We start from the raw sequence: 26,328 nt of genomic DNA, 5'->3' as shown, positions 1-26,328 counted from the left end.
AAAATGTAATTAAAAGTGTGACAGATACTAACATTACGTATTGTGCACTAAAATCAGTAATGTTGCAGTATTCCTGACCTGTGTTACTAGAAGTCAAATGTGCAGTCTTGGGGTCAATGACTGCTAACTGAAAGATTTTGTCCCCAAAAACCCCAGTTCATCGACCCTGAAGGGTATCTAAGGACAACTTTCTTTGATGTTTTGTAAACTTAGCTTCTGAAAGAGAGGTTCAAGGCTATGGTATAAAATGGTTTCTTAGTCATCAGACGTAAGCATTGACAACATGTTATAGTTTGTCCTTGGTTCAGAGGCCTTCCTACAAGTTACAAGGTAAGTGAAGAACATCTGTCTCTATTATCAGAGTTTTAACTTTTAAATCAACTCAAACAGTGACTTAAAAATATTTCGGTAGCGAAATACGCACCACCAAATTTTCGACGTCTTCTATACGTCTTGTTCACGGAGTGACCTAGTCTCGCGAGAACACGAGACTAGGCCGAGACTTGTGAAGATCTTCCTGCCTCCCCCGCCTCCTTGCGGAGTAGGGGTAAGTAGGACTTGGGCAGCTCCCTTGAACCTCCGGTACGGTTCATCCCAACACGCTCCAACTGGATGTGGACTGCCTCTTTAATCTTCCTGTGAGAATTACTTTAATAAATTAACTTTAAAACTATCAAATTCACCTTTACGTCGCTCTGCAACTTTTCCCAATTGTACACGTACAATGATAATTGCAGATTTTGCACCGAAACGTTTCTCACTTATAATGTCCCTCACCTTTTATTTTCTGGACCCAGTTTTTAGACCTTAGTGTGACCTTTTGCTTCAGGTGTTTCCAGGTAAAGGACAATTAGTGTCATTATGATTAGTGTTATCACAGCAGTTTTGCTGATACTCCCCTTAAGGGTATTTTTACACCAACTCTGAGACTTGATGTTATTAACAACAGTTTCTTGAGGTTTATTGCTTAGCTTGCGTCTTTTCCTTCCCTTCTGAATTCTTCTTATCAAATGTCTTTAAAAACTAGGTGTTAATCATCCTAAGGCCACAGCAAGTAAATATTGTGGATATTACATCACCTGCATAGTAGTAGTAGCAGTAGCCTGGGTGCCAGACCACCGCGCTCCTGGCGCTAATCCTTCGGCCGGGGAAGCAACTTGCGCCGCCACAGATAGCCAGATAGCACACGGCCCACTAATTAGCTCTCGCTGGATCCGTCTTGTGGGGCATTGTTGACAAAAATACACGGAGCAATCTGACGTGGCTTGCGTTTTGTGTTCCCGCGCAATGCGAGCTATGACCCCACGTACCAGCCGACAACACCGGCAATCCAATCGTCTTTGCGTTCACACTCGATATTCGATCGGATTAGATTGGATTGGATTAATCCTCCCCAGATTACCTCCGGGAGGTGGATTCAAATAATCCAATCCAGGGAAAAGCAATCCGATTGGGAGTGTTCACACTGCAAAAATCAATCGCGATCGGATCAATTCTATCGGAGTAAAACGTTTAATCCGATTCAATTTTTTTAGTGTGAACGAGGTCTAAGTGACGTCACGTCTACAACCTACACTCAAGGATTAATTCACACGGTATATCATAGAAGTATTTTCCATATTTTCTTGCCAAACCATCACTGGAAAACAACTTTTTTTTTTTCGATTCAGGCAAAAATCCATGCACAAGGGATGTCATCCATGAAGTTTACTTGCTGTGGCCCGACAGCAGCTTTACTTATCATAAGTCCCATTCTGACAAAGCTGACCTGTTTACATAGATAATTCTATGCAAATGATCAGCTGCTTTGGCACTATATATAGGCTGAATCAAGGGTGGCCTGTGAATCAGTAGAAGTCAATTCTCAGGCTTCTTAACTTCTAATCATCAACGCTAGAGGTGAGTTAATAGTTCATTGGACTTTCTCTCTTGTTTTTGCACCTATCTTCAACTTTCATTATGATAGTCTTTCCTGTATCAAGAGTGTTTTGTCGTAATGATTGAATCAGATATGAAATAGTAGGTTTTAATTGTCATAGAAAAGAATACTGTTATGAAGTTTTAAGTTTGCGGGGATTGAATTTTACAGTACTGTAGAATTCGAAGTGGTCACTTGTACAGGTTTGCCTGTACGTAATACGTTTGTCAAAATCCATTCACATTCTGCTGTCTCGGTCGCGTTGGGGAGGTGGTCACCTTGAGCAGGCATCTTATATTAATTAATGCTTACGTCTATGGGGACAAATTTTGGGACCGAGAAAAAGCGGTCGCCATGGCCAGGTGGTCGCCTTGAAAAGGTGGTCGCCTAGGCAGGTTTGACTGTAGTTGGTTTTCCAACTTACTGTGACTGTGCAGTTTTGTGTATTGTTGTCAGTTACAAAATGTTCCAGTCTAGATCATATAAGTGACATATTTCAAGGGACAGATTGTCTAACTGTTAGGTATGGGACAGGTGCGTTGATGTCGTGTTCATTTTGTTTGCTTGAAGCTTTATGTATTTGTGAGAACCTCAAACTGGCCTGCAGGTCACTTTTCATGGAGATGACAGGGGAGAAAAGGTAATATTAAGAGGTAAACAGAGATACGGCAAGTCCTTCAAATCATTCTGAATCATTGTTTACGTTGTCATTAGTAAGTCTTTTAACCTTCTCCCTGCTGCTTAACCCCCTAACCAATAGAAAATTGGTTAGCCAAGGCCCGATTTGCACAAGAAATGTTTCTGGACAGACGACAACCTCATGCAATGCCTATTTTGCGTGTAAATGTACGAGTAAATCAGCCATTTTTATGACCTGTCATACGTCAAGCCTTAAGGCTTGGTTAGTCCACACATGTGGCACGTTTCACACCTTGTAATTATAGTACCAGTGTCTGGTTCTTGTCCCTGACATGTCACTTAAGATATTATTAATAGGTTTGTTTTTTCAATATCGCAAATGTTGGGAAACTGCAAAAAAACAAGCTGCAACCGGAAAAAAAAAAATTTGCGATCTCCAGGGGGCGGCTCAAAGTATATCACCTGATGACCGACGTATGCCCAGTGTGCGGACGCACATGTGCCTGTGCCTTAGCTTTTGGGTTAAGATGTACTGTAAATGCAGAAATGTTCGCAGTGGTTTCATGTTTGTAGTTTTTGCGGCGACCATTTCACCGCAAACTTAAAACCACCTATACATGTAGCAATATGGGACTATAGTGCTGCCGCACTTAAAACCACCGTAAACACTCCATTTTCGCCTTAGCGCGAAATAAAAACCATGCGAACTTAAATGCATTGACAGTATCTGTATCTGCGTAGCCAGCCTTTTGGCGTAACACACCAGCTTCGCAGCCACGTGGCGCGGCAGCTGTTGGTTATTTTACACCTGCCACCTACAACGCCATTGATGTCATGATCATCTCGGACATCCAAAAATGGACATCCAAAACCAGACCCCAATTTCTCTTGTAGGAAGTTGAAATGTATTGTTTTCATGTCTCCGAACAGTTTTTGATAGGTTTGTTTTTCAATTGCATTTTTCACGGTAACTGGAACATGATATGGAATAGTATCACCTGATCCAATTATTTTGTTATGATAGGAAGCTGGAACATACATGTAGCAAATATTAGCTAAAGCGGGGCAAAGGAGCAGAGCCCTACTTATGGCAATCACTCGACGTATAATCTTTATTCCTATACAGATACATAGTACAGATACAAACACAGATATTCAAATCGAGTATGATGACCGTGTCAGTTCCTACATCGGAGTTAGGAGGGTTGACATGGTAGCCTTCGCGTGGATTTGTTTAAGGTGGATGACAGGTTGCGAATCTGAGACCCACACACTTTGGGCATCCGTCTTCTCCAGCAGCAAATTGAAACGAAGGAATATGTCAGGCTCAGCAGGACAAGGGTTAAGAAGACTTCTGAAGAGGGTGAAGGATGGGACTTATTTTCTGATCTGGGACACTGACTCCATGATTCCATAAAAAGTGTCATGCTTCGTCCCCAGTCCGAGATTCCACCACTTAATAATACCTTTACCTTACGTCTATGGCATCTGAAGAGGGTGAAGGATGGGACCTATTTTCTGATCTGGGACACTGACTCCATGATTCCATGAAAAAACCTTGTGCTTCGTCCCCAGTCAAAGATTTGACCGCTTAACAATACATGTACCTTTACCTTACGTCTACGGCGTCTGAAGAGGGTGAAGGATGGGACCTATTTTCTGGGACGCTGACACCAAGATTCTTGGTTGTCACTCCATGGTCTGATTGTTATTGTCATCCCACCATTCATCATCGTACCATTCGTCCCACTTTCTCACCGCTGTGATTGAAGGTCGTTGGTTCGAATCCCAAGGAATTTTAAACAAAGTGAGACTGGGCTTGTAAAACGCCACTTCACTGGCCTGCGGGATGGTATACATGTACATACCAGGCCACCTAGGTATTTTTCTACACAGACAGTCCTGGTGATCTTTCAATGTGTTTATATCACTGTCTAAGTCGTGTCTGGGTGGTACAGTAGTGGTTTGCGCACTCTGTCTCTCACCACATCTCAGGTTCAAATTCTGGGTAGCCAGCGGCTCGAGGTTGCGCCCTGGAAAAGAGTCGCATTGTCCTATCGAATGGGGACTTAAGGCCGGCAGCCTGTGTACATGTATAACAGTTACTGTCTTACTTGATTAGTCGTAGAGTCTCCCACGCCATGCGACGCATGAGGCAGTCCGAGAATTCTAGCACACTCTTCAGTATGACTGTGACTGTGAGGGAGCTTTGAATTAGGGCGTCCAACCTCTCACGCTACACACTTATCGAGAAGAATGGGTGACCCAGTGTGCTAATGGCCAGAAATAGGCAAGCCGTAGTGAAGCCGCATTGCACTAATAGCTAAGGAAAAAACGTTGTGCTTCGTCCCCAGTCCAAGGTTCGACGACTTAATTATACCCTTACCTTTCGTCTACAGCGTCTGAAAAGGGTGAAGGATGGGACCTATTTTCTGGGACACCGACCCCAAGATTCTCGGGCGTCACTTTTCGGTCTGATTGTTATTGTGTTATTGTCATCCCACCATTCATCATCGTACCATTCGTGGGTTCCAATCCCATGGAATTTTAACGGAAGTGAGACTGGGCCCGTAAAACGCTCGTCCCCAGTCCGAGGTTCGGCCGCTTAATAAAACCCTTACCTGGCTTTAATACATCTACGGCGTCTGAAGAGGGTGAAGGATGGGACCTATTTTCTGGGACACGGACACCAAAATTCTCGGGTGTCACTTTTTGGTCTGATTGTTATTTATGTCATCCCACTTTCTAACCACTGTGAAGGACGTGGGTTTGAATCTCGGCCTTCTCTTCTGTGTAAATTGAAAACCTTGTATTTTATACGGGAGTTGAAGTGAACGAAGTATAAAATGATAGACACAATGGATCAATTTGTGTGATTGTGTGAGTATGTGGTTTTTTTTATGTGAGTGTGTGTGTGTGTGTGTGTGTGTGTTTATGTGAGTGTATGTGTGAGTGTGTGTGTGTACGTTTGAGTGTATGAGGACAGTGTGTGTGTGTGTTTGTGTGTGTGTGTATGTGTGTGTGTGTGTGTGTGTGTGTGTGTGTGTGTGTGTGTGTGTGTGTGTGGTGTGTGTGTGTGTGTACGTTTGAGTGTATGAGGACAGTGTGTGTGTGTGTTTGTGTGTGTGTGTATGTGTGTGTGTGTGTGTGTGTGTGTGTGTGTGTGTGTGTGTGTGTGTGTGTGTGTGTTTGTGTGTACGTTCATGCATGGACAGCATAAAATTGTACAACTCGAGAAGCTGTGGTGACTGGAGGACACAGGTCGCCCGGCCAGGTTTAACTGTATAATATTATACAGTATGGCAGTAATGAAACATGCATAGTACGTAAATGTCTAAACTCAGGAACCAATCAGAAATAGAGATTCTATTTCACATAATCCAGATTGCCAAAAAAATGTTCAGTTGTATGTACTTCTGTTTCAATGGCATTAGTATACAGGCATCATATGATATACTAGGAAAACAGTCAGACATTTAAATGTCGAAACTGCTTAAACCAATCAGAAATAGACATTCCATTTTATACAATGCAGATTGTCTGAAGCAATGTTCTAAATATATTCTAATTGTAATCCAGAATGCCTGAAGCCATCCTCAGTTTTGTCTGTATTATTTTGTCTATTATTACGATTCTTACGAATCAAAGGTTCTTTCAAACATGAGGCGATACGCAAAGATCTCTGCAAACTACGTTTTATTCCACTTGACAGGACAGACACCCTTCTCGGACCCATCTTTCCTGTCCCTCTCCGGTAACTCATGCCCAAGGCCCTCTACCCCCCTGAGTCCTGGGCAATACCATTCTCTGGTGTGGGGGGGGGGTGACACCTATCATAAGGCCACGCTGATTTTTTTTCTGCTTCTCGGAATAGCCTGTCCTATTTTTTCCCATTTCGAAAAAAAAAAATTGGGTCGCTATTAATATTCCCATTCACAAATTTTGACTCACGATTTTACTATTTGACTGTTCAGTTGTAAACTCAATAGACACCAAAATAGATTATAAAGGCCTGCACATACAGTGTGGTCACATGTTATCATTCATTTATTAGAACTATTTCTCAATATCAATTCATATATTACATAGCAAAAGGTAATTTTGTTACTGATTATAGTACCATACTATAGTATCAAAGAAAGGGGTTCATTGCATTAAATGAGCCATACAAAGCTGAAACTTGAATAATCCTCTTATTCTTTATGTTATGCAAACTGTTATCTTCACCCCAGACAATTTGCATTTTTTATTTATTTTCGCCCTGTCGCTCCAGGTTGTGTTTTTTTTAAATCCGAAAAGCAACAAATAGAATTGGTGTGGCCTAACAGTCTGAACTCAGGTAACCAATCAGACGTAGAGATTAGAATCTGGATTGCCTGGAGCAAAAATGGTCAGTAACCTCTCATTCCCTTCACAGACACGCAGAGCAGACGCTAGGATGGACCCGACCACAGCAGACATACCTGCAGCTGGGGGCAGAGATGCCAGGTGCACGGCAGATGATGAAGACAGGAAAAATGTAAGTTGAAATGTTTTTATTTACTTCATGCCAATTACACTGGATTATGTGGTTAAACGGACGTTTTGGGGATCCTTACCCCATTTTACTTGGACCAAGTAGTGAAAAGTGGGTTAGAAAGAGACAGTTTCCCTCCTTTTCACGCCCCATTTTGGGTGAGGACCCCCAAAACGTTTGTTTAACCCCAAATCCAGTTGGTAGTGTTAATGGTAAAGCTAGTCCCTTTAAGTTAGCCTTTTTGAAGCCATAAGGGTAGTGGGTTGTTATCCACTGTTTAGCCCATGGCTACTTCCCCTCAGCCAATGGGAAGCCCCAATTTTCTGTGGTTATATCCACATAGTGTGGGATATCAGAAAAGTGTGAGTGATATCTGTGGGTGATATAGAAAAACTGTGGGTGATATAGAAAAACTGTGGGTGATATAACCATGTGACCTATTCTGACCAATCCCTGCTCTGATTTCTAATTGCCCGGGGATTTGGGACTCTCCCCATATGTTTTACTCCCTTGTCTGTGCTGGCCTTGCAGCTGTAACTTGTTTGTCAGCTTGTCCAGCAAAAAGAGAGATTTCTGGACTTTCAGGACAAAATAAAGTAACATTTAGTAGAGCTGCTGAACTAGGGAAGCTTCGGGGAAGTATGCCATGGGCTAAATTAGATAGCTGATGGTATTGGCCTCGATATCTGGATATAACAGCAGTCCCGCCACCTTGGGGTTTCTAGTCTCCACTCGGGCTTCGCCCTCGGGGAGACTAGAAACCCCTCGGTGGGCGGGACTGCTGTTATATCCAGATATCTTGGCCACTCCCATCAGCTATCTATTACGTCTGGGGCATGGTATTGGAAGGTGGAGCCCAACCCTCTCATTCCACCGCCTTTTACCTCCCCAACCGAAGTCAGGTACCCATTTTTACACCTGGTTGGTGTAAGGAAAGTCATGTAAAGTGCAAAGTTTTCCAAATTTAGGCACAACATTGGGGGCATGTCAGGAGATACGAACTCAGGACCTCTGGGTTCTGGGCCATTTAACACCCTAATCGTTGTGTCAACACGGCGCCACCGATTAATGGAGTGGATTAATTAGTACATCAGCTGATTAGCAGGGATGCGCTTCTCCTACTGAGAAGGTATGACAGTCATGCCTAACTGTTGCCTTCCCTTTCTTGAATTCCAAACTCTGACTGTATCCACCTTAAGTTTATTAAATGATTTTCATTGCCATCATCTCTTGAAACTAACCATTCAACACTAATGTCTGATCAGTTCTGTAGAAACCAGAATGAATATTCTATTTGGTGTTTTTCAGATGGAGGCCCTGAGCTACATCCATATGATCATGGCGACTATCAGGTAAGATCTCCTCACATGTGTCTTTTTTCATTGAATATCATAATGAAACTGCATGACTTGTAGACATACCAAAGACTCAGTATGTACCATAAAAATGGTACATACTGCTTTCTCTGCTCTAAGCACTCAGTATTTAGTTAAACAAACACCGCTACCAGTAGACTAGCCCCCTGTTGTAGTGACTTGCACAAAGTTGTGGGGCCCAGGGCTTTTGAAACGGAGATGGGCGCCGCTTTATGCAGCACCTAGTTCTGGGAGGAACTTAACTTTAATGTAGACAAGAGATGAAAATACTAATAGATTGTGAATTTCGCCCTTTTGTTGGCTAAGAGAAAGTAAGGCAAAAGTTCTTCCTCTTATGTTATCTGACCTAAATTGAAGTGAAGCATTTTTGAAGTAGCTAAGAGTAAATTGCAGCTTCACCACTAGTACTGTAAACACATTTTCAGCCAAACAAACCAGGTCACCCCTTCTCTTGTCTTCATAATTTCTTGGCATAATGTTGCAAAACAATGTACCTTCCCAAATATATAGGTCAGCCCTGAGGCTGTAGTTAATATTGTAGGCCAATCATCTCAGGTGTTGGTGTATTTTTACAGTATATGCAGGGGACGTCAGACGTATATACATGTACTACCTGCACACTGTGTACTTGACTAGACAGTACACAGCCCAATACACATTTGCAGACGTTATAGAGTCGTAAGGGTGATTGGGGGATTGTCACAAGACTCACAAATAACACACTGAATTGTAATTACTATAGACTGACTTACCAGACTTGCCAGGAGCTCTTATTTTGCATTATAATTAGGAGGTGAAGAATGATGCCTCTATTGTGTCTTTTTTCGGAATGTATGTTGGAATGTTGCAACATTTCCCAGAGAATTATAAAAGGTAAATCCCTTTATAGCTGATTCCCAAGATTCTTTAAACATTAAAAGTCTAGTATATTATGTATATTTATTATCAATAAGTGAATGTCGAATGAGTTACTGTACAATGTTACTGAGGAGTTAGAGAAGATGGCTTTCCTAATTAAAGACAGACCAATCATTGTGGCTCCATCTGCTAATTAGCATATTGTGTTGTGCTTCTCTTGATGTCTTTGTTGAGAGTGACAAGATGATGATGATGAAGATGCCGATAATGACAATATGACGCACATGGCGACCCCATTCCTGGCTATGACGTACATGGCGACCCCATTACAGGGCCAATGTACTACGTACCGTCCCAATGTATTTTACACTGGGAAAGAAACGTAACATGGGACAAGCCAAATCGTTTCCAGGACAATCGAATGCAGTACATACATTGTGTATGCACGTTGTCATGGAAATGTGTCCCATGCCTCTGTGTTAGCCATTATGATTATTCTGCTATGTTGAAAATGACCTGTGACGTTAGGCCAATGTATAATGACCTTACGGTCAACGTACGAAATGACCTGTGACGTTAGGCCAACGTATAATGACCTTACGGTCAACATACCAAAGGATTTGGAGTAGCTTGCATGAGATGGCCTAGTTATAAGATTCTGCTGTCTACATGCAAGGCCATCCATCAACCCATTTATTCAGTCAAGGAAACTGTCACAAATGCACTTACATGTAGGTGTAGTCTTATCTAATTTTACTTCTTATGAAAGTGGACTCCAGGTGGAATAGTGTTTCTTTAGGCCACACCAATTTAATTTCTTGGTTAACGGATTTTTATTTTCCACAAAAAAAACTTTTTGAAAAAAAAAATCATGAAAACAGAAGGCTGGCCCAAAATTTTGAAAATAAAAATCCATTAACCAAGAAATTAAATTGGTGTGGCCTTATGTGACACTAATGGAGATCTTACTCAAAACAAACAAACAAACAAACCGTAGTACTGTAAGAACATTTTCTGAAAATACTAGTTGCTGAAATGATACATTTTTTAACCTTCGTGCTGGGGTTAGGCAGCAGGGAGAAGGTTAAAATGAAGATGATTGTACACTGTTGAAATGCAGACCTCAGTTCGACTTACTCTCTGCTATATCAAATGGCCCGTGAGCAACAGTTTGAGGAGATAGTTAGTTATTAATATGTAGTATCCATTGCATTATTTGATTATACTGCTGCGGTGGGTCCCTGAAACAGGTGGGCAGCAGCCGGCTAGTCTTCACACGAGGCTTCTAAGCGGCTCTGTCCACGGGGTTCATGCATGCTGGTGAGGCTGCACACTGTGATGTCCTTCCTGACACACTCCAACCAAGATTTCCTGGGTCTACCACGACCTCTATTGCTGGCAACTGCATTTTAGTGATGGTGTTGATGCAGCCACTGGCACGTTCAACGTGTTCGTACCACCAGAGTTGGCAAGACCGCAGCACTGAGGCAACAAGATTAGGTCTTCTGAATGGAGTTTAAACTGTAAATGCCAACACAAAAATTGGACTTACCCAAATTTTCGACTGATCAGCTCCAGTCTTTGTCAAGGAGTGAGCAATCCACTGCTTCTGTGACGTTACGTTATGCAGATGAGACACGTGACTCGGCATTTACAGTTTAAACTCCAATCAGAATGACTTCTACCAACACAGATGAACTTTCAAGTGAAGATTAGGTCTTGCCCGGATGATAAAGACTCACCATGTCACCATGTTTTTTTTACATTATGGTACCAATACTGAGATACCTCGTAAATAATGCAATGATTATTAATAGTGAAGTCATCTTTCTTTTCATTCCAACAGTATCCTTGCCACCCTGTCCATCATCCTCTACTCCATGGTCAAGAAGATATTCAGGAGTGCAGAGGTGAGACTTAAACTACACTCAGTCTGTTGTTGTTGTTGTTGTTGCCATTTGTGTTTTCCAGGGCTTTAAGCTTGGCTGCATCAGTCTTTTAGAAGGGACATACAATGTAGAATATTAGGCCTAGGGTCCAGTGTTCGAAGAGGTTAGCCTGAGTACCAGCCTCCGTAGTGACCGCTGGCTCAAAAAAATTTGCTTGCCAACCACGGATAGCAAGGGAATTTGTTTGAGCCAGCGGTCACTACAGAGGCTGGTACTCATGATCAGGCTACGAAGAGGTGCCTTTAGCATGTTAGGAGGGGAAGAGCTAGCAACCCCTCCTGTAAAAACATGTCAGGCTTCTGAAGCAACAAGGAAACTTGCTGGCCCCGGCTCTGATGTAGATGGCCTCTTTCACTCCTCTCAGGAAATAGTCCTGTTCAGTGTCCAAAAAAGTGTTCATTGCGTTAGTTGAACTAAACTTGTCAGAGATCGTTTTTCACTTTAAAGTTTTAACCAGACAACCCCGTCCTTTTGCAGGTGCGCCCCCTGTTCCACCTGGCAGTTGCTGACCTGCTGCTTGCTGCGTGCTGGTTGGTTGGCTCGTTGCTATGGAGACTGGACAGCGAAGATGATCCCGGCAATGACAGGTGCTTCTACCTTCAGCTGGTCACAGAGGTACGTTATTTAAAAACCAGAATGCAAAATGTCATAACTGGATCCGCTGCAGTACCATAACATGCTGCTAGAGGGCTCAAGTTCTAATCACTTTGAGGTCTCCGTAAATAGTTTCATCAGTTTGGTAAGTCACTGAATAAAAATACTTTTTTTACACAACCAAGAGATTTATTCAACCGACGTTTCGGTGACCATCTGTCACCTTCTTCAAGGCAATTCTGACTGTTTTTTTTACACAACCAAGAGATTTATTCAACCAACGTTTCGGTGACCATCTGTCACCTTCTTCAAGGTTCAATTTTGAGGTCTCATCAAGACCTTAACCCACATACCAAATATCAAGACACACAAACACACAGCAAGTTACTACAATACCTCCATTTAACAGACCGGAGTAATTTAAGTCCTTCCTGCACCAGATAGTGCATAGGGTGGCACCCATATTTTAATAGCCCTTAGGCCACACAACTTTGTGCAAACACTACAGAGGGGGGCTTAGTCCACTGTTAGTGGTGTGTGTTCATTACTACCAGTACCATATTCTGTCCAAAATACTGGGTACTAATAATAAGCAGAGGAAGGAGTATGTACTATTTATAGAAATGTCTTTGAAAATTCATACATTGTATGATGCAGCGTCAAGTCGTGAGTTCAAAACCCAGTTGTGTCACTCACCTGATATGCAAAATTGCTACTGGAAAGGGTATTAAGATGGGACGCTAAACAGTGGTCCACTGTTTATTGTGCTTGTCAAAAAGAGCCAGGGGCTTTCTCAATGAACCGGTAAATACTGTCTGTCTTCTCTGTCACAACAACAAATGCAGGAATGTTCGTGGTGGTTTTATGTTCACTTTTTTTGCAGTGAACTATTTACCGCGAACTTGGAACCACCGCAAAAAGCTGTTCCATTGTGTGACTGTAGCGCTTATAATTGTTTCAAACACAAATTCAAAACCACTGCAAACACTCTATTTTCTCCCTACCACGAAATTAAATCCCCGCAAACATTTCTGCATTTTACAGTAACTCTTCGGTGAGCTAAACTGGTTAGTGAGATCACTTTCACTAATCACTAAATACATGTCTCCTCACAGGCGGTCCACCTGGTGACATTTTTCCTGACGATGAACTACGCACTGAACGTCTACATCCGCCTCAAGGATCGTGAGAACAAGGCCAACAACCTGTCCCTTCTCATGGTAGGACAACCACGGCACACTGTTGTGTCACCTGGCGTATTCTGTCAGCATTACATGTTTACTAACAGTAATATCTACCTTCATAATATGATAGCGACGCCATAATACATAATAATTCATTGACAAGTGACTTGAAAATTATCTTAAGAGTCAGATGTTTCAGATAGCATCAACTATCTGACATCAGTTACTGTGAATTTCTTTCCTTCCCTTAGTGAGTGCATGACTGCTGAAAGATAGTGGATGCTTTCTGAAACATCTGGCTCAGAAAAGTTATCCAGTTGCTTGATTTATTTTGCATTACCTGGATATCTAACCTTCATTGACATATACATGATTTGTAATGACCATGCTTTACAGCTTAACAGCTTATTAATAACTATCTTTAAAGTTAATTCTTTCCAACAATGTCTAATGCCCAGATACTGAAAATGGTATCATAGTAAAAGGCCCATTTGGCATATTTCGCTGCTGCTTTCACAAAAAAGCACTCTTAATGATGATAATGATAAACTTGAAGTTGATCGGCCAAAATTGGGGGTCTGAGCTTTAAGAAAAATACAATATATTGAGACAAATTTTTAAAAGTTGCTAATAATACATGCTGCATTGCTGGCCACCCATGATAGTGTGATTAACATCCAAAAATAATTTCATCAGGTTGGCAGAACGTAGGATATTGGAGTTTTCTTTTTATACAACCAGTCACTGCTGATGTTTCGGTGTCTGTCGCTGTCACTGTTCTCGCTGCAAAAGCACCACCTACATTCAGCTACTGATAGCGGCGAGAAGCAGTACTCCAGTCAGCTCTGAAGAAGGTGTCTGACAGACACCGAAACGTCAGCATGTAAGAAGTGACTGGTTGTGTAAAAAGAAAAGTCCAATATCTTAGTGTACAAGTCATGTGATTAACAGTTTGTTGTACTCACTGCCTATTACCATGCTGTAGTTGTTGCTTCTAACAGTCGCTAACTGCCTTTGTTTTCAACAGTCGACACGATGGATGGTCTGGACGATGCGTTTAGTCTATGTGTTATCATGGTATGTTCTCATCCGTAGTGCAGATCATTGGTGTGGTGACAAACTTTCCTGTTCTTCGTGTTTCAAACTCACCTGTGGAGACTCCTCTCATTTCTTGAGAATACTCTGACTCATTTGTTGAGAATACTTTCATTTCTTGAGAATACTCTTATTTCTTGAGAATACTCTCATTTCGTGATCGATGTAGTCTTTTATTTGCTACCCTGGTGTTTAAGCTCAGTGTGCTGTGTAATTTGCTTTAACATTCTGGCCATACATGTAATTGCCTTTTAAAGTGTCAGTAGTGCATTGAGGTACAGTCAAACCTGCCCAAGAAGACCACTCAAGGAACCGATAAAATCTGGTCTATGTGGACAGGCGGTCACAATATACAGGATTATTAATGCTTAAAATATGTCAATGGGAAAAACATCATGTAAGGGACCACCAAAAACATTGACCAGGACTGGTGGTCACTTGTTCTGGTTTGACTGAACCTTAATGTAATCTTAAGGTTTACGCTGTCCTCCTTAATTCCTCATGGCACTTATAAGTACAGGCATTCCTTTATCATATCATAAATAAGACATCTTCTGGTGTTTGGTTGTGGTGGGTAAGATTCTTGTGAAAGGTAATATAAGGTCACTTCTTGCCTTTCTGCCAAGGTGAACACTACATGTACCTGTAGATGTGAACAAGGTATTGTACAATTTTACCACCTTGGAAAATTCTTCATGATCAGTTGTATCCTTCAGTAGAACTTAAAACATTGTCGACGTTTCCTCCTGTGTAGGTTTATCCCAGTGCTGGTCATGATTCCACCTGCACTGCACAGGTCCCAGGTTGTTCAGGGGGTCGACACCTGTACAAGGTGAGTGAGGGTGTTTTTATTTCAAGTTTCTGTCAGTCTTCTAAACTATCAAGCTCTATGAATGGCAAGTGCAACCTGTGAGCTGCTTAATAGAAATTTACAACAAAATTAATTTAATTTAAAAGGCGCAGCATTGTTTTTACACTTCCCTCATAGCCAATTGCATTAATATAGATATTAACGATAAATAGATGATGACAGGTTTATTCAGTAGACAAACAGATACAGGCCTCGTGGCAGCCCTGAGGCTGAATTAACAGGCTTGTTCACAATATCAATAATCAAATTTACAATACAGTTCACAATATCAATAATCAAATTTACAATACATTTCATTGTTACCATAACAATTACAAATTTCTTCGGATTTAAAATCTTAATGTCATATTCTCTTACTAGTCAGTGCTGTTTAGCAGAGTAACCATGTAGTAAATGGGGCTCTTAGTGAATCTGGCGGTATTTGCTTTAAAAGTCTGTAGCCGGTTACACGACCGAGTCTTTCTGCCGGAAATCGCCTCGCGGCACGGTGGGAGGCAGTCTCGGAAGATCGGGGATCTCAGTAGGGAGCGAGCATAACTTCTGCATAGTTCTAGTCGTCTTTGGACCAGTGGTGTAAGGGAGAGTTCTGTCAGGGCTGAGCTGTAGCAGGTGTAGTTCTGTCTCAAGATGATCTTACACGCCCTCTTCTGCACTGTCTCAATTGACTTAGATTCAGCCACAGTCAATCCCGGATGCCACACTTGGCATGCATATTCTAATACCGGACGCACGAAGCCGATATAAACAAGTACAAGGTCATCGGTAGTAAGGCCATGCTTGGACAATGTTCTTAACATATAGAGACGTTTGCTGCCCTTCCCAACAATCATCTCGACGTGCTTGGTCCACTTAAGGTTGCTCTGTAGTATGATGCCCAGGATGCGCGCATATTCTACAACCTCCAGCTGAGTGGGACCCACTGTGATGACAGGTGGGGGTGGTGGATGCTTCATGAAACAGAACAAAAGCACTTTACATTTGGACGGGTTCAAAGTCATATGGTTTTCATCGGTCCATCTGGCTAAGCCGTCGATGTCATCTTGGATGGTGGGCACTCTAAGAACATGTCGTGGTTCTAATAACGACAAGTCGTCGACATACTTGAAGGTATCTGCTGTCGTGTTGTCAACGGGTACTGCGTCGTTAACAAGAACTAGAAAGACCAACGGCCCTAGCTTTGTACCCTGTGGCACTCCGCACGTTAGTGTTTGCCATTCTGACACTTCACCTTGGTATCTGACTCGCTGTCGTCGTTCCGAGAGAAAACTGATGATCCAAGGTATGACAGATGGGCGGACTCCAAGTTCAATCAGTTTGTTGACGGCAGTGTGGTGATGGACTGAGTCAAAGGCTCGTGTAAAATCCGTAAGGACTAGCGTCGACAGGTGGCTACGTTTGTCTGCTGTTTCCAGAATCTTGTGCGTCAGAAACGTCAAGTAGTGTGTAGTCGAGCGGCCTCGCAGTGACCCATATTGTCGCGGGTCTACACGGGGAAGTACATCCTTGAGACACCACTCAGTTATGATGCCTTCACACACCTTGGCAAACACTGATGTTAAAGAGATAGGTCTCAACTTTGACAGACTTGGTGGCATCTCCTTAGGGACCGGGATGACATCCGCGTCCTTCCAAACGTCGGGTACAACACCTTCACAGAGCGAAGTGTTCATGATATCGCACAGTGGTTGGCACAGTTCAAAAGCGAACTCCCGGACTATCCTGGGGGAAATATTATCGCTGCCAGTGGCCTTTCCAATCTTCACCTTCTTGAGTCTATGCCACATGTCCCAGAAAGAGACAAAAGGTGGAGGGGCTGGGGCAGGCAGGTACGCTGGGAGATCTTGGAGCTGCAAAGGGGCGTGCTGCTGTGATGCCGCTGCCAAGTGGACATTGATGGCGCTCGCTACAGCCTTGGGCGATGATGATGGTACGCCAGGTACTTCAACACAGAGCTGTCCTTTGCTGCAATTGGTTATATCTTTGATGGCATTGTACCACTTTCTGGGATCTGTCGTTTTGAGGTGCTCTATTTTGTTTCTGTAGAAGGCTTTCTTCGACGACTGGATGTTTTTAGAGATTTTGTTCCGAAGATGTTTCCACTTTGGGCGATTTCCCTCCGCAAAGGCCCGTTGTCGGTCTCTGATCAGAGTTTTCAAATGTGGATTAATCCAGGGTTTATCTTGCTTGTGGATTCTTACAGTCTTAACTGGGAAAAAACTGTCAACCGCACTGAGCAGAGTAGTGTAGAACGCTGAACTCTTCTCCTGGGTGTTGTCTGCACAGTACACTTCCTCCCAATCATGGCCAGTAATCCAACATCCAAAGGCTCGCAAGTCTGACTCTCGCAGGGGTCGCACCTGTTTCTTATGGGTCTCGTTACCAGTTTTGGAAGTTGGTCTTTCCTCCCAGATAACACAGTTGTGGTCGCTGTCACCAATGGGGGGATCAGTTGTTGGTTCTTGGTAGCAGGTGGCCAAGATGTCATTGGCCAGTATCTGGTCGAGGATGGCATTCTCACGTGTCGGCATCTTCACAAGTTGTTTCAGTGAGTGCTGCGAGCAAAGGCCAGTAACATCCAGTCGGTTAAGGTCGCCAAGAACGACCACTCCTATATCTGGATATTGTCTACGAATCTCGTCAATCGATGTTGACAGAAAGTCAACTAAAGCCTCTTCATGAGCCGAGTTTGGGGGATGGTATACCGCACACAGAGCAATAGATGTTACAGATCTCGGGAGCCAATAGGGGCGGATGTGGATCCAAACACACTCAAGTTCCGTTGGAATAGGAATGTCCAGAGGCTTCGAAGGAATGCTCTCCTTAGTGTACACTGCGACTCCTCCTCCACGCCTGTCGTTTCTACACTTAGAGAAGAGGTTGAAATTCTGTATGGATGTCATTTCGGCTGGTAGTTGTGGGGTAAACCACGTTTCAGTTACAACCGCGATGTCAATATCGGATGTGGACAGGATTGCTTGAAACTCGTCAAGCTTGTTTACCAGCGACCTGGTGTTGGTAAGCAGCATTCTTGGCATGTGTCGAGGTCGACGGAATGTTTTTGTCTTTTGTTCTGTCATAACAGGGCGCAGCTGTGCTACATGCCTTGACTGAACGTAATTAGCGATTGGTCTATTCCCGATGACTGTTTGTATGTATCGTGCATGGTTCCTACCAGCTTTGCATCCCCTTGGTCTGCTTCTCCACTTCAGGATGCCTAGACCATGTAAGGTTGACCTCAGTTCCCGATTCACTGGTGTGGTTGCTTTCCGCAAGCTCTGCAAGATCCGTAGTGAATATCCCCAGATAGTATACGGACAGTATCACTAGATCATTCTGATTGAAAAGTTAGGTTCTCTTATAGCAATTATTAACCTAAAAATTGTATCTCAAGCCGACATTCCAAAACTTGTCAGCTGTCTGTTAAAGTTATTGCAAGTTCGGCTAGGTACATCTTTTAGGTAACAGTTTGGTTATTAAATAAAATTGATAAAAACCTTCAAGTTTTAAAATATTGGCTAGGTTGAGGCTTTTGCATGTAGGTTGTGTAATAAAAGCCTTGTTTTCCAAATACATGACGTGTTATGTACTTACCTGGTGAAACTTAAATAAAATGCAATATCTCTGATGTTGTGTCTTTGTGTTTTCAGATGCTTGATGCCGTTTGGCAGATCGTCTACTGGCAACGTGAGTACTAAACACAATATTCAGAAGCTTCTTTTTATTTTAGTTTAAAGTAAATGTAAAGTTTGTTGTTGGTCAACCTTGTTATAGAAGATTTCAGTAAAAAGTTTGTTTAAATCAAAAAGGGACCATGAAGCAATGATCATATTGGCTATTGGTTCAAACTGTGATGACCTGAACAGGGGATTTCTTTGCAACAAGAATTGCCTGTTTTTTGGTATCGTGTTGTGTTGTAACTGTATTTTTCAGCAATGTCCAGGCTTCCTTGTCCCACAGTTATTATCATGTACTTAGTCTAGATGTTCCTTCTAATCCAGGGGTGCGTTTACTATGTGGCGTCCGTGTGGCGCAGTGGTAGATCACTCGGCTGTCAAACAATGGGTCCCGGGTTCGTGTCCCGGTGTGCTCAGAGACATGTCCGGACTTGCGCCCCGACGTTGTGCCCTTGGGAAAGGCACTTAACACGACTTTCCTCACTTCACTCAGGTGTAAATGAGTACCTAGCTCATCTAGGGTTAAGAACGTCCCTCGGATAGGACGTTAAATGGAGGTCCCGTGTTTGGGGAGAGCCACACCCCGCGCACGTTAAAGAACCCACCACACCTTTCGAAAAAGAGTAGGGGCATGCCCCGGGGTGCGATGGTCCAAACCTTACAGTCTGGTCTGGGATAACATCTTGAAAAAGGTGATAGTTCACCTGTTATGTCAATCCTTCCACAAATGTGGTAAATCGAAATAAATAGATAAATACTATCTAGGGCTGTCTGTAACTTTTTCCCCCCACTCATTGTTTGGGCCCATGTTGTCAATTTTCGTAGTTAAATCTGCCATGATCATGATTGTAACAAATGATAAATAAACAACAACAGTTTCATGAATTTCATTGTGATGAAGTTCAGTTTTTAAAGGACCGGGTCAAGTTTTTGTCCGTCCCAACAAGCAAATTTCCTTCCCAGACAGAGGGGCGGGTCCTGGAGACAGCCCTGCTTCTATCGCACATCCTGCTGATGCTACCTTTTGCCCAGAATTTTTACTAATTTAAAAGTATTTTCCTCCTGCTCAGTGCCTGGACTGGAACAGCTACACCTCGCTGGTGCTGGTCGGCTGTTTGGTGCTGTCCATCTCCGCCATTGTGGTGAGTACAGATCACGTCTTGATCGTCCTCACATCTTCGAGATGACTGTGTCTTAAGTGTTTACCCATCTGTATCTTGTAGATGCTCTTTATGTCATGTATGTTCTTTGTGTCTTGTAGATAGTCTTAAGTAAATTGATTACTATATTCTTAAGTTAAGTTCTATTTTGTATCTTGTAGAATCTGATGCTTTTCACGTCTTGTATGTTTTTAATGTCTTGTGGTCATTAGTAACCTTCAGATCTTGTAGATGAATGGATTTTAAGTCTGTATATTTTGTCCAAGGTGTAAATAATCAGCTTTAATGTCTTGTAGATGGTCCTAAGTAATCTTGAAGTCTTGTAGAGAACTGGAAGTCAACACCTTGTAGATGGTCTTAAGTATTTCTGTCCATTCCTCAGGTGCTGTACATGCTGTCCTATCGAGTGTACGGCCGTGTGCTCAAGTCCAACAGTAAGTTCAACATATAGAATACAACGCGGTGTATTCTATATTGCCCGAGGTACCAGCCCGATCATGGGAGGGCTGGGACTGAGGGTGATGCGGAATACACCGTATTGTATTTTTCAGTGCGAAATGCGCTAGAAGTTGAGAGAAGTTGATGTATTCAAACAAAAGACAGCTGCAATTTCATCGTCCGAATCCAGTATTCCAATTTTTGACAGCGGCACAACCAGCGCATGCAAAGTGGGTTCGAAATGTTCCATGGAAGCCCATGTGATAAAAGTAGAGGCCGTGAGATAACCCAAGATATCACCCGGTCCGGAACATCCATATCGAACATAATCCCTGCCAGGGTATGACATAAATGTCAATAGTAATACCATTCGATCATGCATCTCCATGTACACACTGTTTATGTTATAATGTCATCCAAACGTAGGAAGTTTCACCATTCATCCAGACTGACATGAGATTGAACAAACAAAGGAATGAACTGACAAATGTCTGGCTGAGTACATGATTGAAGCTTTATCGCTAAACAACTGTATAAGATACAACATTTTTCTGTGTTCCCTGGTTCATTGAACAATATTTTGTATTTCTTGTTTATTACCCTGAGGAAAATTGCCTTTCAATATGCTTAGGCTTTCTCCTGATGACTTCTACAGGCTTTCTGAAATAATGACATTGTTAGTTCTACACTCAAATTGGGTAATATTTGGTTGACTGTTAACGTTTACTCTGAGACTGATGCAGTCCATTCTGTGTCCCGTCCAGTCTGGACCAATTCCCAACGTGACGCCCTGGGGCTGCTCAAGACACGAGTCACCCTCTACATCCTGGTCTTTCTCTTCTGCTGGTCACCTGGTAGGTAATGAGAGGGGAGGGGGGAAGACATGTACAGAGAGGGGAGAGAGAGTGAGGGAGAGAGAGAGAGGGGGACAGAGGAAGAGAGGTATAGAGAGAGGGGAGAGAGAGAAGGGAGAGAGAGACAGAGAGAGAGAGACAGAGAGAGACAGAGAGAGAGAGAGCTATCAGGGGAGAGGGAAAAAAAGACAGGAGAGGGGAAGACAGAGAGGGAGAAGAAAGAGGAGAGATCTAGCTAGAGGGGGAGGAAGAGGGAGACAGGTGGAGAGAAAGGGAGGGAGAGGGAGACAAAGAGTAGGGAAGAGGGAGGAAGAGAGAGGGAGAGGAAGACAGAGAGAGGGAGAGAGGAAGAGGAAGATTTAGACAGGGAGACAGGAAGGAGGTATCTAGAGAGAGGGGAGGGAGGGATCCAGAGTGAGGGGATGAGAAAAAGCAGGAAAATGGGAGAGGGGAGAGAGGGAGCTAGGTGGAGAGAAAGAAAGAGAGGGAAAGAGATGGAGGGAAGGAGACAGAATGGGGAAGAGAGATGGAGAAGGAGGGAAAGGAAGATATAATAAAAGAAAATGGTGGTGTTAAGCAGTGTTTTTCCCTTCCACTTTGTTGTGAATTAAAAAACGGTGGACAATAAGACTTAGTTTTCAGTAGCCCTACATAAATGCAGCATCACTTCAGAAGCTATTGATTCAAACTTGTTTAGCATATACTTACAACTGGTCCTTGTCTTGCAGCGTTGACAGTGGCCATCACAGACTTGTCCCAGGAGAAGTTCCCCGAGTTCTCAAGATACGTCGTCCTATACATTCTACAGGTGAGCATATCATTAAGTTCTGATTTTGCAAATTCTTCCCTGTAGAGAAGGAAATAGATAAAGGGACAAAAACTGAAGAACATTATGCAAGATAACAATTACTCAAGCAACTAACGTTAACTGGATAAAAATCAGAAACGGTCACTGACAGACGTTCCATGATCAGAGAGCATCTGCTGTGACGGCATTCTTTCTTTCTATCTACAGTCACTGACTAAATGAGAAACTTGAGTCACCATAAGTAATAAACCAAAACCCTGAATTGATAACTTAATGAAGTGAAGACAAATTGTATCCAGTTGCTTGAGCAACTGTTACCTTGCAAATTTTATTACCTGGATGTCTAACCGTCATCGACATACAAATCACTACAATACCGTGCTGTGTTGTGTCCGTGCAGGGAGTGACTGCGCCAGCCCAGGGGTTCCTGAACAGCCTGGTGTATGGATGGACCCGCAGCGGCTTCCGGGAGGCCTGGAGGGACGGCACGGCCGCCGCCACTACCTCCGCACAGAAGCCGCTCCTAATGGCTCGCTCAAGCGTGGGTGTTGTTTTTTACGTCATACCTAGCCCGAGACAACCAACGTTTCATACGGGCGTTCCGAACCGGTTGATAATTTGGGTTATCACACGGGGTTCTACTTTTATCACACGGGCTACCATGGAATCATTAAAACCCACTTTGTTTGCGCCGTTTGAATACCGGATATGTTGGAATTTCTGTTGTTACGATTTTTTATTCAAGGACATCAACTTCTAGTGCATTTCACATTGAAATTTGACGTGTTTTTCCCGTGGTCGGGCTGGTACCTCGGGTGATATAGAATACACCATGTTGTATTCTATATTTATGATTTTGTGAGCTATGGTTGTCTATTCGTATGATAGCTCAATACGAATCTCTCTTTCATCGTATTCACAAAAATTTGCAGAGCGAATGAGAGAGACTGAACAGTTATGATAGGAATGGATACCATTGCTAGTAGTCACTGGGTGCTTTTAAATTTATGTTTCTGTGTGTGTGTGTGTCTGTATGACAAAGTCTGCCTTCTCTTTGATTTTGGCAAGGTAACTTGAAGGACTTTAGGTTAATTGAAGATCTAAATGTTACCATTAAATGAAAACCATTATGTACAATCATGGAAACATTTCTTAAAAAGGCAGTTGCCGTGGTGAATGGTAGTTGCTTATTTGTTTGTTTATTTGTTTGTATGTTGTTGCAGGTGATCCACTACGGGTCAAGCGGGCGTAGCAGCCCCACAACCCCACCCCCAGGTGTGCTGTCTTTCCGAACCAGTTTCAACGAGACCCACCCACCCAGGAACCCCACCCGCCACACCCTCACCAAGCAGTCCGTGTGAGACCCACCCACCCAGGAACCCACCCGCCACACCCTCACCAAGCAGTCCGTGTGAGACCCACCCACCCAGGAAACACACCCTCACCAAGCAGTCTATGTGAGACCCACCCAGCCAGGAAACACACCCTCACCAAGCAGTCCGTGTGAGACCCACCCACCCAGGAACCCAATTCTGCCACACCCTCACCAAGCAGTCCGTGTGAGACCCACCCACCCAGGAACCCAATTCTGCCACACCCTCACCAAGCAGTCCGTGTGAGACCCACCCACCCAGGAACCCATCCGCCACACCCTCACCAAGCAGTCTGTGTGAGACCCACCCACCCAGGAACCCACCCGCCACACCCTCACCAAGCAGTCTGTGTGAGACCCACCCACCCAGGAACCCATCCGCTACACCCTCATGAGGCAGTCCCTGTGTGACCCATCCACACAGGCACCCCAACTGCCACACGCTCACCAAGCAGTCTGTGTGAACCACAATTCATGCACTTAACTTTCAGGGTTTTAGATTTTGACAAGAGAGCCTTTGGTGGCCATCGGTTGCCCTTACATAACGTGTACTTACCTTATGGTTAGAACCAGGTGTGTTATGCCACAAGACAGTTTGCCAGTTATGTGATGTAGGTATACAGAGGGATACTTTCAGTTATCAAGAGTTCATATTTCTCAAGCATAAGATATGAAGTACCAGACTCGTGCAATGGACATGGGAGTAGAGAGTTTGTCTTGCATTTGCAAGGTCGGGGGTTCAAACCCCGCCTGGGTCCTAGCCAAAGACTTTGAAAACATGGTACAATGTACATACTACTTTCTCTGCTTAGCAATGGGATAGAGTATGGGAGTTAAACGCACACCACTACCAGTGGACTAGCCCCCTACTCAAGCGGCCTGTGTGGCCCAAGGGCTATAGAAACGGTGATGGGCACCGCCCCTGTACACCAAAAGGTGTAGGGAGGATTTTAACATTTAAGTGATAAGATATGAACAAGGTTTACTTCTTCATCTTGAAATTCCTTTTGATTAAGATAATTTTGTCCAATTATTCTTGTGCTTCTAATGAGGATTGGTGTAAGACTCTTATTATTATTATAATATTGATGTGATCAACATAAAATATAATTCATGTACATACTGGTTGTGTATATTCAAGTTTTATGGACATGTACATATTTGTGAATCAAGGTGTTTTTTTAGATTCTAAATCGTTTTATTATTATATTGGACATGATATTTTGCACACATTGATGCAAAAGGTGATGGAACAAGTGTTTTATGATTTATTGATTACTAAATGGACGAGATTTGTTGTATACAATGTAAATCGAGGGATTTATCTATTGTTTATTATACTCAGGCAAATTCTGGAGTTTTATTTATTCGGGTTTCGGGGTGACAAGTCCTCAAGTCACCTAAAATAGTTAAGATTTTTTAAAGTAATTTTTTACGTTTTGGTGTACTTATTTCATTACAATATTTTCTTGTTTCATGGACATCTTATGTTAATGTCAGTATTTGACAAGAAGACAAGATGAAAACAGAGTGCTGGGAGGAAAACTTGAATAATTCACTCCCTGAAACTGTGTGTAAGAAACTTTAGGTACAGACTTTCCTCTCAGACTCTGTTTTTATTAGCCTCCTTCGCAGACTTCCCATAACGGCGGCGTATATATATTGAGAGGGGGTGGCAAGGTTCTCTAATGCCGGCAAGGGAGTTGTGTAGCCGAGGGAGTTGTGGCGGCGGTCGTCCCTCGGCTACACAACTCCCTTGCCGGCATTAGAGAACCTTGCCACCCCCTCCCAATATATATACGCCGCCGTTATAGGAAGTCTGCGAAGGAGGCTATGTTTTTATGCTGATCTTTCCACGGCCAGTAAACATAATTTGATTTTTGTATGTTAAATCAAGAGAGCCAGAAAATTAACCCTCTCCCTGTTGCATAATACTGTAACCAATAGAGAATGGGTAGACAATCAGCTACTTCAGTGTGATAAGGGTTAAAAACTAAATCATTATCTAAACCAGACACAGTGCACTGGGTTTGTGATGAATGGTTCAATGTTATTTCTCCATGTATGGTTTGTACATGTAAGACGTTAAGGAAGAAAATGTTGGGTTTACGGTTACCCAGCAAATCCTAGGAAAAACCTGCCGACCCTATAATCCCTTTGCAGGGGGTTGACTGTTGGCAAGGGACATCAAATTTTTATACTGACATTTGAGTGATGAAAACATTGTAGATTGAATCATTTTCCAACAGTCAGGGTTCTCAAGCATAGGGGGCCCCTACGCTGAGATTTGAGATGACAATGCTGTGATTTCAACCCTTGCGTTTTGATTAAACTAGCGTAGTGTTGATAAATCATGTTTGTTTGAACCTTTGTTTATTCATGATAAGCTCAAATCGGCACGCAGGCCGCTTTTCATTGAGGTCATACAATATAGCAGACTGAGATACACAGTCATTTGAGTCCTAATAACTCTATCAACATGTTCGTTGTAGGCATTGGCCAAAATCTAAAGAAAAGTAAAGAGAATCCCTAGCTACTGACCCTTATTTTGAATTAAATCGGAAATACAACATTTATTTTCCTACTCCTTATAGTCAAGACACAAAAATGTATCTACGCACAATTCCTGTACTTACTTATTATTTTCTGTATAATGGTGTTTGTCTGTTAAGTTTTCTAAAAAGTTGCAAGGAAAAGTCACAGAGCCATAATTTACGAAATGTACCAGTTAGACAATGATTATATCTTGCAGAATGGTGACCTAAAACATGATTCAGTGTGAAAAGTTAACCTATATTTATTTGCAGAGCTAATCATACGTCAGATGCTGGAAAGGATAGTGTTAATGGCATACTTGCCAATAAAATTTTTAGAAATGTGAATTATGGTGTTGTTCTTTTCAGTGATTCTCAGTTAGTTATATTTTGTTAAATGTTAAGCAGTCAAGTACACATCTTCTTTGAAAACATGGTTTATACTGCTTTAGCAATATGAAAGAGAAAAGAAGACGGACACACTCCAG

General features: G+C 42.8%; 1 protein-coding gene across 1 annotated transcript; it reads left to right on the top strand.

The window, feature by feature from the left end:
- Positions 1–284: 284 nt before the first annotated feature.
- Positions 285–24,984, top strand: LOC136423087 (transmembrane protein 116-like). Its single transcript, XM_066411111.1, has 15 exons — positions 285–330; positions 6,975–7,076; positions 8,382–8,425; positions 11,154–11,217; positions 11,734–11,871; positions 12,966–13,070; positions 14,062–14,111; positions 14,884–14,961; positions 18,648–18,684; positions 19,745–19,816; positions 20,217–20,268; positions 21,037–21,126; positions 21,855–21,934; positions 22,335–22,475; positions 23,158–24,984. The coding sequence occupies exons 2-15, from the start codon at positions 6,996–6,998 to the stop codon at positions 23,293–23,295; spliced, it is 1,170 nt and encodes a 389-aa protein (XP_066267208.1). The 5' UTR covers positions 285–330; positions 6,975–6,995; the 3' UTR covers positions 23,296–24,984.
- The last annotated feature ends 1,344 nt before the right edge of the window (positions 24,985–26,328 follow it).

This window comes from Branchiostoma lanceolatum, chromosome 1 (assembly GCF_035083965.1).
Source record: "Branchiostoma lanceolatum isolate klBraLanc5 chromosome 1, klBraLanc5.hap2, whole genome shotgun sequence".
Classification (NCBI taxonomy): Eukaryota; Metazoa; Chordata; class Leptocardii; order Amphioxiformes; family Branchiostomatidae; genus Branchiostoma; species Branchiostoma lanceolatum.
This window is presented reverse-complemented; position numbering and strand designations above follow the sequence as displayed.